This window comes from Xenopus laevis, chromosome 8L (assembly GCF_017654675.1).
Source record: "Xenopus laevis strain J_2021 chromosome 8L, Xenopus_laevis_v10.1, whole genome shotgun sequence".
Taxonomy (NCBI): domain Eukaryota; kingdom Metazoa; phylum Chordata; class Amphibia; order Anura; family Pipidae; genus Xenopus; species Xenopus laevis.
The window spans coordinates 29922928-29937663 of record NC_054385.1 but is presented as its reverse complement, the minus strand read 5'-3'; the positions used below and the strand labels follow the sequence as shown (position 1 = coordinate 29937663).

The 14736-nt window shown below is 41.2% G+C and overlaps 2 protein-coding genes across 3 annotated transcripts in view; both read right to left on the bottom strand.

Moving 5' to 3' along the window:
- The window catches only part of LOC121396962, a 338181-nt gene that overhangs the window by 26535 nt on the left and 296910 nt on the right, over nt 1–14736 (bottom strand). The gene's annotated exons all lie outside the window — the stretch shown is intronic.
- LOC108704509 (ATP-binding cassette sub-family D member 1) lies at nt 3835–4505 on the bottom strand (the record flags this gene model as incomplete). The annotated part of the gene is made up of 1 exon (XM_018241083.2): nt 3835–4505. A coding segment is annotated over one exon (582 nt), but the record flags the coding sequence as incomplete, so codon positions are not given.

Here is a 14736-nt window from a genome sequence, read left to right as displayed (position 1 = left end):
GGTGGGTGTCTGTAAAGTCAGAAAATAGTGAGTGCTAGTTGTGCTACCGGCAGAGATTATGTGCTGGTTCATGTCACTGTTCTGTTATTCTGGGTTATGATTTAATATAACCCCATGAGGGATGTGGTGGTTTAGTGTGTGCAGTTGCTGACTGGTTTATGTATGACGTGGCACAGATGACTGGGTAACATCCATTAACCTGGATTAAGTGGCACTAGTATCATCCTCCAGAATGTGGGTTAGACCAAGCGCTGGCACAAGGGTGCTTCTGGTCAACGCCACATCATGGGTTAGACAAAGTGCTGGGGATTTTTTTATGTGTTTTGTGTACAAATTGTAGCCAAATATTCAGCCTTTAAAACAGGGAGTTACTTATAGATGTATGTTAATTGGCTGGGGCTTAAAAGATCCTTGCTTTTTTACTTAAGGGGAAGTTCACCAGTGTCTTATTACTCAGTAACACAGTTTTCTGGGTGACTTGATTTTAAATGCACTACAAACTTAGAATGATAATAGCGTAGGTAGTAGTGATGTGCGGGCCGACCCGAGGCCCGCGGGTCAGGCAGGTTCGGGCTGACCCCTGGACAAATTGTGCGGGTTGCTGGCCAAGCTCTTCTCCTGCTCTCCCCGCCCTAGTACTGCCGGCTTCCGGCGCCGGAATTAATAGACTTCCGCCTGCCCCTTTTGTGACGTCACTGCGGGGCGGGTCTGTAAAGAAAGGGGAGCAGCGGGCCCGGGTCGAGAAATTATCAGCCCGCACATCACTAGTAGGAGGGTAATTATTCAACATGTGTATGTTTGTTGGCTGGGGATGAAAATTTCCCTGCTTTCTCACTAGAGCTTCTGAGCTAAGGGTAATGTTGGTCTTGCTACCTAATCATGTTGGTTGCTGAGGAACTTTAAATGCACTACATAATTAGAATGCTCACAAATATAGTGTAGGATTCACGTACAATGAGGGGCCTTGACTTGGCACGTGAGCTTACATATTTTGGCCAAAGTGTGGTACACACCTCATTTTTTTTAATAATTATTTTTAAAGGCAAACTGTGCGCTAGCAATTTTTCTTTGTGTACAAATATTGCCTTTTTATCATTTATAGCAGCTCTAGAATGTGCTGGCGTTTTTTTTCTTTGTTATTAGTGTAATGGTAAGTAATCTGCTTTATTTCCCGCTCCTATGCTACTACCACCTTTGTCCTTCTCTGGTTTTATGTCACATGCACCAATTGGACACAATTTCCTACAATGGTACCTCACACTTACGGTGTCAGCCAATGGAAATAGCTTAAGTGTAATCTCACACATGCCATTACTGCTGAGGGGTGGATATGGAGGGGGAGATTTTGGCTAAAGAAATTGACAGCTGTGCATTTTTTGGCCCGAATCCACCCCATATAAACATTGGCATAACATGTCAGTGCTGCTGCAAAAAAGGGCGGAAAAAAACTTACGATATAAAAAAAAACATAGAAATAGACTTTGTTTAACCCAGGTTTATTGACTCCCTTGCTGCTGCGGGGCTGGACATGCAAAGCAAGAACACTAATTGCACTCAGATAACAATTCTGTAGCTGCAACTATATATAATAATGTATCGCCCCTCTTCAGCGTGAACTAACCAAAATTATTCCTGGGAGACAGGAGGGACTGTAAAAGAAACACAAACCGGCCCTAGGATGTTTTATGGGGTGGCAGCGACTTGGCTGGGGGCTCTGGATTACAGTCTATGATATGGAAGCAGAAAGCAGACTGATAGCATTAGAGAGAGGATAGAAGAGAAGACCAGAGTGCTGGAAATAATAGATGTATAAAAAATGACTGGTGCCAAGAGCCCATCTTAAAAAAAAAGTGATTTTTGCCACTGCTATGCACGTCACAGGAACTACTCCATGAAAACAACAGACAGGCGCTGATGGGGATGCTTTGGGAGGATCCATGGCTGACTCAGTCGTCCTTCTTGTCCTTTGGTCCATCTGCCTGCCCCTATGGGGAAACACAGGGACAAACACTGATTTAGGCTGAACCTTCAAGGGCATTGGAAATCTGTGATAGCAAAAGGTCTCTCTCCTAATCCAGGATCTCCATACCTCTCTTTTGGGACGTTCAGTGACTGCTGTCTTCCCTATCATTCTTCCAAGTAGCTGGCTACATATTTGTCATGCACAGAGAATTGTATGGGGGGGGGAAATGTCTATAGTAACAATAATGAATTGTACAGTTTGTGAATCATCATTGGGCATATAGGCTACATTTGATACCCTAGCCCTAGGCTATTGTTACAAAATGCGTTTCTTACCCTATGTTTGTTATTACAGGCATGAATAGGATACACCCATCACTGGAAATACAAGATAATTTCCAAAGAGCAGACACTTGGTTTGGTTCCAGAAGTGATCGCACAGTGCTATCTGCTAGGGGGTCCCTAGAAGACCCACGGATTCTGTGTTGCTGGCACTCCAAGGTACATGGCCTGAAAAAGGGTTAAACAATTGGCAGTGCCACTAATTCAACTTTATTAATACAGTGGCAGCCCCAAAATGGGGTGGGTCCTAGGCATTTAATAGCATTAAATCAAAGCATCAGTAGTAAAATGTTTTTAAAAACAGACTCCGTAGGAGACTTTGCTAAGAGAACACAGCAGTGCATATAAAGTATCCCTGTGCCCTGCCCATAATAAAAGCAGAGCCAAAGTCATGCAGGAATTCAGTGCTGGTAAGTCTAATACCCCAACAGTATCCTAACACAACCACAATGTGCCCAGTAAGGAAACAAAGGTCTGGCCCTCAATAACAAGGAAGGGATAAAGTGGTCATACACAGGCTGAGTGCATGGGGCCCTCCGGTGGACTTCCGCGATCGATATCTGGAAGATAATCGTCCAGATGTCGATTGGGCAGGCTTGTAAAATTCCTATTGGATGGAGGGACTGCATTGGTTTGTTGATGCGGTCTTCAATCCCACCGCCTGCATTCCTGGCCTTGTGATTTCATCGTTAGGCCCTAGGCTCAAGGTGGGCATATCAGTGCAAGGTCAGCTTGTTTGGAAACCTCTCCATCTACCAATGTATGGCTTCCTTTACTTACACTTTTTTGTAACAGATAAGTCTCTCGGGCCATTTTCAACCAACCTACAAAAGATTTCACTCCTAACATGCGCTGAAGTACATTGCTATTTACCAGATCTCAAAATACCCAGCAAGTTCTAAGAAATGACACAGAGACCCTTTTCTCCTTTTACTTAACAGGAATGTGCCCAACCTTAGCACTCAGCTGACACAAATAACCCACTCCAGCTGCGTATTCACCAATATATTCATCTCCATTAGTCATGAACAGCCTCTAACTAATGAATACATTACAATTATAGAATATCACAGGATAAGTCTACTGAAACAAGCAGCAACAGCCTTTAAAGGAATTGATCAGTGTAAAAATAAAAACGGAGTAAATGGATAGGCTGTGCAAATAATGTTTCTAACATTGTTAGTTAGCCAAAAATGTAATGTATAAAGGCTGGAGTGACTGGATGTGTAACATAACAACCAGAACACGACTTCCAGCTTTGCAGCTTTTTTGGTTTCTACTCGTTGGTTACCAGGCAGTAACCAATCAGAGACTTGAGGGGGGTCATAAATGTTGCTTTTGAATCTGAGCTAAATGCTAAGGATCAATTGCAAACTGATCCAGAACCTGAACAGTTATGTCCCATGTGGCCCCCCTTAAAGTCGCTGACTAACTCAGAGTTAGAGAGCTGAAAAGCAGGAAGTAGTGTTCTGTTTGACATCCAGTCACTCCAGCCTTTATATATTACATTTTTGGCTAACTAACTATATTAGAAACATTTTTTTATTTTCTCGATTTAGCCAGTTATTATTTTTACATTGAACTGTTCCTTTAATGGAACACTTGCAATTCCCCAGCAATCAATTCTTATGTCTCTGTCCCCCATAAAATGCGATCTCTTCTGAATTGGCAACCACCCTTGAATGCATGTAGCGAAGTTCTCCTTTGCAGCGCGCCTCCTCCGCTACCAGTTTGCCGAATTTCGGGGAACAGCTTCTGAGCACTTTGGCGGTGATGATGACTACATGTCCAGCGATAGTTAATGCCCAGGCTGTGTTAGCCCCTTTTGACTTGGCCGTACCGATCAAAGTGTACGTGGTCACCACCACATCCAGCACAGGTTTGGTCAAGTTAGAGTATAAATGGGCCACTGAGTTGGCAAAGGCCACTACGTCCTCAGTCAGTGACTGGTCAGGGTTGTGCAGTCGTCCATCCATGTTACTGACTCTGTAATAGGTTTGCTGGCCAAAATATAATCGATAAGCATGGGCAACCAATGGGGTTCGGAAGGCCAAGCTCGACTGGCCCTCAAGGTAACGGATGGCGCTGTTGATGAAGGTTGCTGGAAGAGCAATAAGGAGCCACTTGAGGAGCTGCCACACAAAACTGGGCGGTCGTTTCTTGACTATAGCCCTGGTCAAGCGCCCGTCTAGTTGGGCCACTTACACCAACAGAAACGTCCTAGAGATGAGGGCAGCCAAATGCAATAACAACAGCCCAAACTCTTTACACGCCAGCTTAGGCAACAGCAGGTGCAAGAGGCTGGCCAACCTGCGAAAAAAGGCTCTGTTCACCACAGTTCTCTCGTATGAATTTGGAGAAGACGACGATTCCTCTGTGCTTCTCGGGAGCCCGTTAGTCTTGGGGTCATTTTGTAGCTGAAGGCAAAGGCGTCTCAGCGATGGGTAAATCCTCTGGGCCCCGTAAGCTGCCAACGCCGCCACGCAATTTAACACGGCAGAACGGGTGACGGGCAAACCTGAATCATGATGGGGGCAGTACGTATAATATCTATAGAATAACCTGCAGCTACCAGACTACACAGTGAACTCATGACAATGAATGACAATACTCATCCTGTATAACTGCCCTATGTTAATACTCTAGTCTAGTGCTAAAAGGAAATGATAGGGTTACCTTGCCCTTGATTTAAATACTATGGGAATTAAATACACAAGTGTATACACATATATTCGATTTTCTTGCCATCAGGACAGATAGGAAAAGGCAGGAATAAATGGTCTCTTTTGTCTGATTGGATGCGGCTTCCAGTGTAGCTGTAGGTCTGTTATCTAAAACAGAATGAATTGGAAATAAAAGCAGACGTTACATTTGGATCTTGCCAATACAGTCAGCAGCATCTCTGATTTATAGAGAAACCTAATGGACTGCTGAAGAATATTCCCCCCCTCTTGTATTAGCAAATACAGGTCCTTGTTATGAACAGCCTCTGTCTCTACTGTTCTGTTATATACCTGATTGGGATCATTTACACAATGAAATTCTGCACTAAAACAAGATCAATGTTGTTAATTAGGCAGGGTGCTTTCTGCCAATTCTCATATCCAAGTGATTTTAAGGGCAGTGACGGTGAGAGGAATCGGTGGGACAGAGAGGCTCATTTAGCAACACTGACGCACAATTGCACCTCCACCGTCACCCATAGAAACCAATCAGCAATTAGCCTGCCTTAAGAAAAGGGAAGATCGGTTGTTATGGGTTACTGCATTGGTGCAATTTAGAACCTGTGTTTGTGAATGAAGTCCCTGTTGCATTGCCAGACGGAGAGACTGAGAGGCTTTCCTTTGAGTTAACGTTTAATATGATGTAGAGAGTGATAGTCTGAGATCATGTGCAATTGCTTTTCGTTTTTTAGTATGTGTGTTTTTTTACTTATTTAGCAGCTCTCCAATTTGCAATTTCTGGTTGCTATGGTCCAAGTTACCTTAGAAACTATGTATTGATTTGAATAAGAGACTGGAATAGGAGAGGGCCTGAATAGAAAGATAAGTAATAATACATTTACATCATTTTGTGAAACAAATTACCCTAGAGCATTAGACACTCCCCTCTACTCACCTCTTCCATGAAGCCAACACACTAACCTAATCAACTTTAACACAGTTCAGTAGTCCCTTCCCATAATAACATCAGGTCAAGCTCAATGGAGCGTGCAAAGTGCAGAAAGAAGGCTGCAATCACTGCATGTTTGCATAGGGGAATAAAAAAAACTTGAATATTTGAGACCACCTTAACCCTGTTGAGGTTCTATAGAAGTCAATGGCAGAGGTCCCTTCAATCATTTGAAAAGCTTAACAGCCTGTTTGATGTTCGTTTTTGTCAGAGGGTTCTGCCTGAAAACATGATTCGTGCGATTTAAGGTTTTTTTTCACCATAAAACTAGACTAATATGATGATACCTTTTAGTGTAAGATGCAAAAAGCAGGTGCAATATTGTATTCATAAAACACCAAACAGAAAATATTTTTGCCATGCTTATTTGCAGTTCATGTGAACCTGGTCATACCTAAATCACATGTTATAACGGCAACTGTTATGAAAGATGTGCATAGTGCAGCATTGTAGGGGCAAAGGGATCCCTGTATGTAAGGTGCACCATTGGGTATAAGTTACTGACCTGAACAGAGTAGTGCTTATGCACATAGCACTTGCATCCGGAGCAATTGCTGCTCTCTGCTTTGACTCTGCATTGTGTCCCAGTCCCTCCAGCAATGTTTGTCTTGCCCACTCCCACTTGTGGGATTAAAACTGTTGGTTGACCATTCTGTTGGGATTGGGCAGGTTAAGGTTGGCATTGGTCTTTAAACTTGTACATCAGTGATCTGCTGAAATAAAATCAGGCACAAGGTTCAGAGCTCATTGCTTAAAGAATTAAGGCAGCCCTGCAAAAATCAGAAACTAGTTATGAATTCTCAAAACCAGTCAAAAATTTACAAAAGTGACCAAAATATGAATTAAATATGATCAACCCAAAAACATATTTCACATTATACTATCTTTTCCTCATCTCTCTCTCTGCCAGGCTCATCTTAAAACAATCATGACCATCAAGAAAGACAAGAAGAAGATGACTGAGCGGATAGTGAATCATGCGCTGGAGATAATCTTCCTGCTTACTGGGGAGGTAAGAGCAGCTCAAGATTGCCGCAGTGTCAATAGAACTTAATATTTAACAGTAATAGTAAATTCCACTATAAGGCTAAAAGGTCCTTAGTGGCAAGTGTTCAAAAAGTTGGCAGCTGAGTGGGAGGCACCATCTGAGTAGCAGATATTAAGGGGCAGATTTATCAAGGGTCGAATTGAAAATGTTATGGTCAAAAAATTCAAATTCGACTAGGGAGTTATTAAAATTCGATTCAAGTTTTTTTTTTTTTTTTTAAAAAAACTGAATTAAATTTTCAAGATATTCTGGCCCTTTAAGAACTCAAATTCGACTATTCACGACTTAAAACCTGCCAAATTGCTGTTTAAGGGTAGGACTACACAGACGTTTTCGGCGCGATCCGACGCACTACAACAAATCGGATGCAATGGAAATGCAAAACTTGAATATGAGGAAGGCTGCAAACAACTCAAAATTGATCCCTCAATGTCTCCCATTGACCAAGGGTAGGACTACACGGACGTTTTCTGCAGGATCCGACATGCTGGCGACAAATTGCATGCGAGGGAAATAAGGTAAGTCATGGAAATGTTGATGAAGTTGCAGCGTTTATCCAATGCGACTGTAGGATGCAAAATGCAGCGTCTGCATCCAACAGTCGTGTCCGGTCAGATCAATTTGTCGCCAGAGTTTTGTCGCAGAGTGTTGGATCCTGCAGAAAACATCTGTGTAGTCCTACCCTTGGTCAATGGGAGACATTGAGGGATCAATTTTGAGTTGTTTGCAGACTTCCTCATATTCAAGTTGTTTTTTCAGAGAAAAAACTATAATCGAGTTTTTAAAATTCGATCCGAATTCAATTCAAGTTTTTGAGTGGATTCCACAACTCCTTTAATGACTAAAAGGAATCTGAAATGTTTGTGGATTTGCCTCAGAACTCTTCTTATAAATATGTTTCATGTAGAAGGGTGCCATGATTCCTTGGTTCCCTTTGAACTCACACATCGGTGTTGATAACTATGGGTAAATGGCAGTGTATTATTAATATTATTATTATAAGTATGTTCATGCTCAATAAGATTGTGTGTGTTTCAGATCCATATAAGACTGGAGATGCTGCTGTCTATTTTTTCACAGAAGAGTGGAATATATATAGAGAGACACAAGGAGTCTTACAATGATGTTATGATGGAGACCCTCGGTAGTTTGGGAATACCAACCAGCAAGACCTCTGGTAATTCATTGTTTGCTATTATAGGGATCTATGATTCTGAAAGCTGCCAATATACTGTAACCTTGAATTTAATTAAAATGTTTCCCTGATTTCCTTTAATTGTCTGTTCATGGTTTATTCCCTGAAAATGTCAGAAAAAAAGAATATAATGAACCAATAATCATGTGCGGAATGAATTCGTGAAAATCTAAACATTTTAAATTCCGAGCATCCGATATCCTGATAATTGTTATTTTTAAACTTTATTTAACCACCTTTATACTAATTACCCGTGGCAAACAATCAGCAGGGTGCAATTACTGGTCACATATTTTAAGGCATCGTACTGGTTACTGCACCTGGGCAAACTTAGTGCCTTTTGTTTTATTTTTGGGTTTATGTTGTTCTAAACATTAGTAGCAATGATAAGTGTTGCAAATGAGAGATTCTGTATGTCCCCTTTAATACAGGAAACATGAATGCTGCAAGTAAAAATGTTTTCAGTACTATTATGCTACTTCATTTATTTCCCAAGAGTCCTTTATGTAAGGTAACGTCACTTACAGGAGAATTAAAGCATTAGAACTGTAGTGGTAAATTCCTATTCCTTGCTCCCCATTGAATATGGTGACTGGTTCCCTGAAAATCCACTTTCCAAATGCATAGAGTATTCATTGTGCTATCATGATTAATGATATAGGTCACCACCACCTACTTTCTGTCTTGATTGGCAAAGGCCATCCTGAATGGGAACTGATTCGTGGCCCATACATGGTTAACCATGTGAGCATTCCTGGATCGCACACAGGTCCCAAAAAAAATAAAGAATGCTGGGTGTGTATTTCAGCCATGACTTCAGGGTATGGTTCAGCTTTTAGTTAAAGGGTTTTTTCACCTTTAAATTAACTTTTAATATAATGTAGAGAGCAGTGGTGTAACTAGATGTTAATGGGCCCCAAAGCAAATACATTTTAGGGCCCCAACATATCCAGAAGTTATCCTGTATTACAAGTATATATTCAATTTATACTTATTAATTAGGGACTCATGGGGCCCCCTATACCTCCTGGGCCCCATGCAGACTCAGGGCCTGCTTCCTCTGTAATTACGTCCCTGGTAGAGAGTGATATTCTGAGAATATTTGCAATTGGTTTTCATTTTTTTTATTTGTGGTTTTTGAGTTCTTTCGTTTTTTATGTAGCAACTTGCAAGTTTGCCATTTCAGCAATCTGGTTACTAGGGGCCAAATTACCCTAGCAACCATGCACTGATTGGAATAAGAGACTGGAATATGAATAGAAAGATGAGTAATAAAAAGTAGCAATAACAATACATTTGCAGCCTTAAAGAGCATTGCTTTTCTAGACGGGGTCAGTGATTCTCATTTGAAAGCAGGAAGAAGAATGCAAATAATTCAAAAACATTACAAAGAAAAAATGACGACCAGTTGAAAAGTTGCTTAGACCCACTTTAAAAACCTTCTGATTTTGCTGTATTTGAATTCAGAAGAATGCCTAGTGGAACCAAATCTACACCCTTAAGGCATGACTTTAAAGTACAAGACGTTTTCTTCCCCATGATGCAATTTAATTTGCTTAAATTTGAATGTGCACATTAGTGTTTGGATTTGGTCCATTGTTCAGCTTTTTCTCTGATCATTAATTCAGAAAATCCATGATTCACTAGCGATAACCATTAATTTTATTGTGGGGCATCCTAGCCTGCATGCATGGTGCATAAGCTCTTCACCACTCTCCCTCTTAGAGTGCAGTCTATTTATAATAAGGCACAGCTCTTTGAACTCCATTTTTTGGGTGCAGACCATAGGGCTAAATGCAAAGTACAAAAACAAATTTTTCATTGCTGCACCATGAAAATGATCCCCTTTATGTGCAGGCAGATCATTTAGACATCTTCATCTGAAATAGATGGATGCAAGCCATCTACATAATCTACCTACATCCATCTCATTTGTATATTCTACATATATTTATTACATAAAAATATTTCATTTGTACTTGTGCCATCTCATAGGGGCGTTCACCTTTGAGTTAACTTTGATTATTGTATAGGGAGTGATATTCTAAGACAATCTGCAATCGATTATTATTTTTTATTACTTGTGGTTTTTGAAGTTATTTAGCTTTTTATTCAGCAGCTCTCCAACTTGCAGTTTCAGCAGTCTGGTTGCTAGGGTCCAAATTACCCTAGCAACCATGCATTGATTTGAATAGGAGAGGACCTGAAAAGATGAATAATCAAAAGTAGCAATAACAATAAATGTGTAGCTTTACAGAGCATTTTAATTTTTAAATGGGGTCAGTGACCCCTATTTGAAAGTTGGAAAGAATCAGAAAGCTGGAAATCATTAAAAAACTATATATAAAAAAAATGACGTGATAAGCTTAGAAACGGCCATTCTATAACACTATAAAAATTAAGTAAAAGCTGAACCATGCCATTAAGATGCTTCCTTTAAGGCTAGATTTCATACTGCAGTGTCCTAAAACCATCCTAGAACTTTGAAGCTAAAAAAATCAGTTCCCCCATCTAAGTTCAGTATTCACTTTGCTTCCCTGTAAATCAAACATCAATGTTCAATGGATGCTTCAAAAAGGTGGTAGGTGCTTAAATCTTTGTAAATGATTATTGCAGGTGGGAGTAAGCCAGGGTATAAATATGTATAAATGGTGACTCAGGTGAGTACAACGCAAACCAGAGTGTATTTGAATTCAAATTTTCATTTCTGATTACTGCCCCTCTTTTTAATTAGACAGGACTACCATGCTTCCTTCCCTAAAGGGAAATAACTGCAGACGTTAGTAAAAGACTGACCCCCCCCCCCACACCAATGGCCAAATTAACATGGAACATTGTAATGAGCCCTGCTTTTTAAAAGTTTTTATTTTTCATATACATACATACATACATACATACATACATACATACATACAATTGTGTTTTTTGCCAGTGGAGCCAAGTAATAAATAATGAATATTTATCTAATACAGTGTCTTTGTTGTTACCTCATCAAACTTTGCAATACCAAGCTCTAGATCATTAAACATTAGTGTCCAGTCTGGTATCTTCCATTTCCAGCCCAAGAGACACACTACTGGAGCTTTAATGTACGGAACACTTAAGGTGGCCATAGACGCAAAGATCCGCTCGTTTGGCAACATCGCCAAACGAGCCGATCTTTCCCCGATATGCCACTAACGGGCATGGCTATATTGGGGGTAATCTGAACGTTCGCCCCTATGGCCAAACGTTCAGACTACGATGAGAGCGCAATGGGCTCCAGCGGGACAAATGACCGATCTCCCCCAGACGCAAATTTTCACACACGGTCCGATCTTTGCGTCTATGGCCAGCTTAAGGGTATTGGAGTTATGTTGCAGGACTTCCCCCCAGAATCCCTGGATAAGTGGGCAGGTCCAGAAAACATGCATATATGAGCCAACCTCCTGATTACATTTCACACATTGGTCTGGGGTCATTGGATATATTTTTGCCAGCCTATATGGAGTAAAATACACTATTCAAAAATTTTGCTTGTATGTATCTGTCTCTAATTGACATTGTAATGTCGGGAATCTGTTTAAAGTGCATCTTCCCACATTTCCTCCTCCAGTTCTGGGATATCTCTGACCCTCTTCCCTTTCACTTTATCTAAAGGATCCAGACTAGCCTGACATAGTATGCTATAGAACCAGGACGTTGGTTTCCTATGGTCTTCCCTGCGCAGATATTTCTCCAATGTGGAATCCACCAGTTCAATAGGTCTAGTGGGGAATTGAGTTCTAAAAGCGTACCTCTGTTGAAAATAATGAAAAAGCATGGAGTTAGGTACATTGTAACCTTCCTTAAGGCTTTGAAATCCCTTAATGTCCCCATTCTCCCCAATATCATATAGAGTTTTAATTCCTCGACTGGCCCAAGTATTGCACCAAAGTGCGGAAGAGATTTGTTACCCCACAAAGGCGTCCAACAGAAACACACCAGCCTCGCCTGGTTAACATGGTTTTTTTTTTTAAAGGTTTTTATTTTGCGTTTTGAAACAAACAACACACTTAATAACAGACAATGTAGGCATTGGTGATGAAAAGTGCAGTAGGTCACGCAGGACCACAACATATCAGATTAAGGCATCAAGGTACACAATTTGAGCATAAAGTCTGCCACGTATTAGGTTAATATGAGTATTACATGTTACTTCGAAGTCTCACAGGATTGGCGCCTGGTGAACATGTTTAAGTGCTTTTTGAAATACCTCGGCCACTGTAGCCATTGGGGTAGTAATCTTATAATATTCGGTAGGACATCTGTATATCAGTTCGGCCAAAGCTTCAAAAGACCCCATAATCGTAGCCTCTAGGGTGGTAGAGGGGTTGTCTGCTTGGGGTACCGACCACCAGTGTGCGCCTGTTAATTGACTGGCTAAGAAATAGAGCTTAAGGTTATGCTAGCCCCCCCTGTAGCCTGTAGTGTTTTGAAGCTCATACGTGGATGCTCCAACGCCCATATAAACTTGCGCAGTATGACATCTATTGGTTTAAATCACTGACTCTGCGATGTTATAGGTTAAATTATGCAAGACATACATACAGTAAATTTCGGTAAAAACACCATTTTAAACAGGTTAATCCTTCCCGGTGGAGAAAGCGGCAGCTGCTGCCAGACTTTAGGGTCTTGGATGCTTCTTGAAGCTGGTCAGATGAAACTCCTTCTGGCTGGTCACTCTCAAAAGCGAGAAGTGTTCCATAAAGAAATCGATAGTTAGTGTCCCAAGGCGAAAATGCAGTCTCCTGAGGATGGACGCATCTCATCTGGTGTGACTCTGTAGTCAAAGAGTGGTAGGAATTGCCAAGGAGTATGGTATTGTTTCTCCATTCTGGTGCTTGGTCTTTTTAAACTCAGGGCTGCATCCAGGGGAAATAATCTCCTCTTCTTCTTCTATTCTTCATCTTCTCTTGCGAACGCTTGTCTCGTAAGACTATTGGGACCACGGATCCGTTACCCACAAGTGACCTCTGCTCTGCACTGATTGACTGGGCAAGTAAACAGCTGATTGGCTGGACAGTTGGTTTCCCAAGATGAGCAGGTAAAGTACAAATCCATAGGTTTCTCTCTGCAAGCAAATACCCCCTCTCCTTTATTTCTAATGCCCTGTGATAGTGGCCCTGAAGGGCTCAACATTTTTAAACTAACATTTTAAACTAACATCTAATCTGTATTTTAGATTGATGGTTTCAGACACAGTTAAGCAACCCCATCCATGGTCATGTACTGGTGTCTCTAAAGTGGAGGTGCTGGCTGGTAAAACATCAGAGCAGCAATGGCGCAGCCCAGAAATAGCATTTGAAGCCTGGGAGACTTCCTATGTATATTGAAGCCTCCCTATTATAAGGAGAGGGTCCACCTCCTAAATATCTTGTATTCACCAGAATGGTCAGAAACACCAACCTTTACCCTAAGGTCTTCTGCACAGCTTCCTTCCTTGCATATCACTATTAAAGTAAGTTTATAATAAGAGAGTAACCCTGACTGCCAACATATAGATGTGCTGTAGGGACCCCTGTTTAAACTTGGTAATGTTCATGGTGTTGTCAACATTGACTTGGAGGCAAAAAGTAGGTAAGTAGTAACTAAGTAGTAACCTTACAGCCCAATGTGGCAGATTATAACTGCACCTGGCAGTAGAAGGTTTGCCTACTGGGTGGTATTTTTTTTTGCAACCTGGCTGGTGACTGGTACCAGTGTAAGAACTAGACAACATAGGGGGAGACAAGAGTTACTGTGCTCTCCATTTCTTGTGTGAGTGTGCAGCTGCATGAAAAAGATGTGACCAAGGGTGTCCGCAGAAAATTTTTCAGGGGGGGGGGCAAATAATATTTTTTCCAATATTTTGGTGGAACAAACACGAAGCTAGAATATAACGAATTGCTAATCTTGGCTATACATATGCTGATGACTAAAAGCTAATATCATACATTAGCATTACATACAGATTTGCAACTTGGGTAAAAAGACCCCTAACTATCACTCCACTACTACTGACTGCAGTGAGAGTGCATTTTTCAATAATACCTTCCGGTTTTTACAGTACTGGAATCATGGTATCTCTGCCACTGCCCTTAGTTGCTCTAAAGTGTATAAGCATTTTTAAGTGACCAAGTAGTGCAATGGCAGGGATACTGTGATATCAAAGCAGTCGAAAAATATTTTCAGGTACTGTGTAGTCTGTATAAATAAAGGACATAACATTTAGATGGATGCTGGTACCCTGCTTTATGACACATGCGGCGCTTCGTTTTCCTAAGTTGAACGCGTGTGTCATAATGCAGGCGACTCTCATTACAGCCGGGGCAGGATAAGAGGAAGCGGTTCGGGGAGATTAGTCGCCTCAAAGAAAATGCGATTAGTCACCAGGGCGCTAAATCTCCCCGAATCGCCTGGTGTGGACTAAGCCTTAGGAGTCTTTCCTGGTAGGGTCTTTTAGTTTACACAGGAAAACAATATATTGTTTATTTCAGGAAAACCAAAGCTTTCAAAA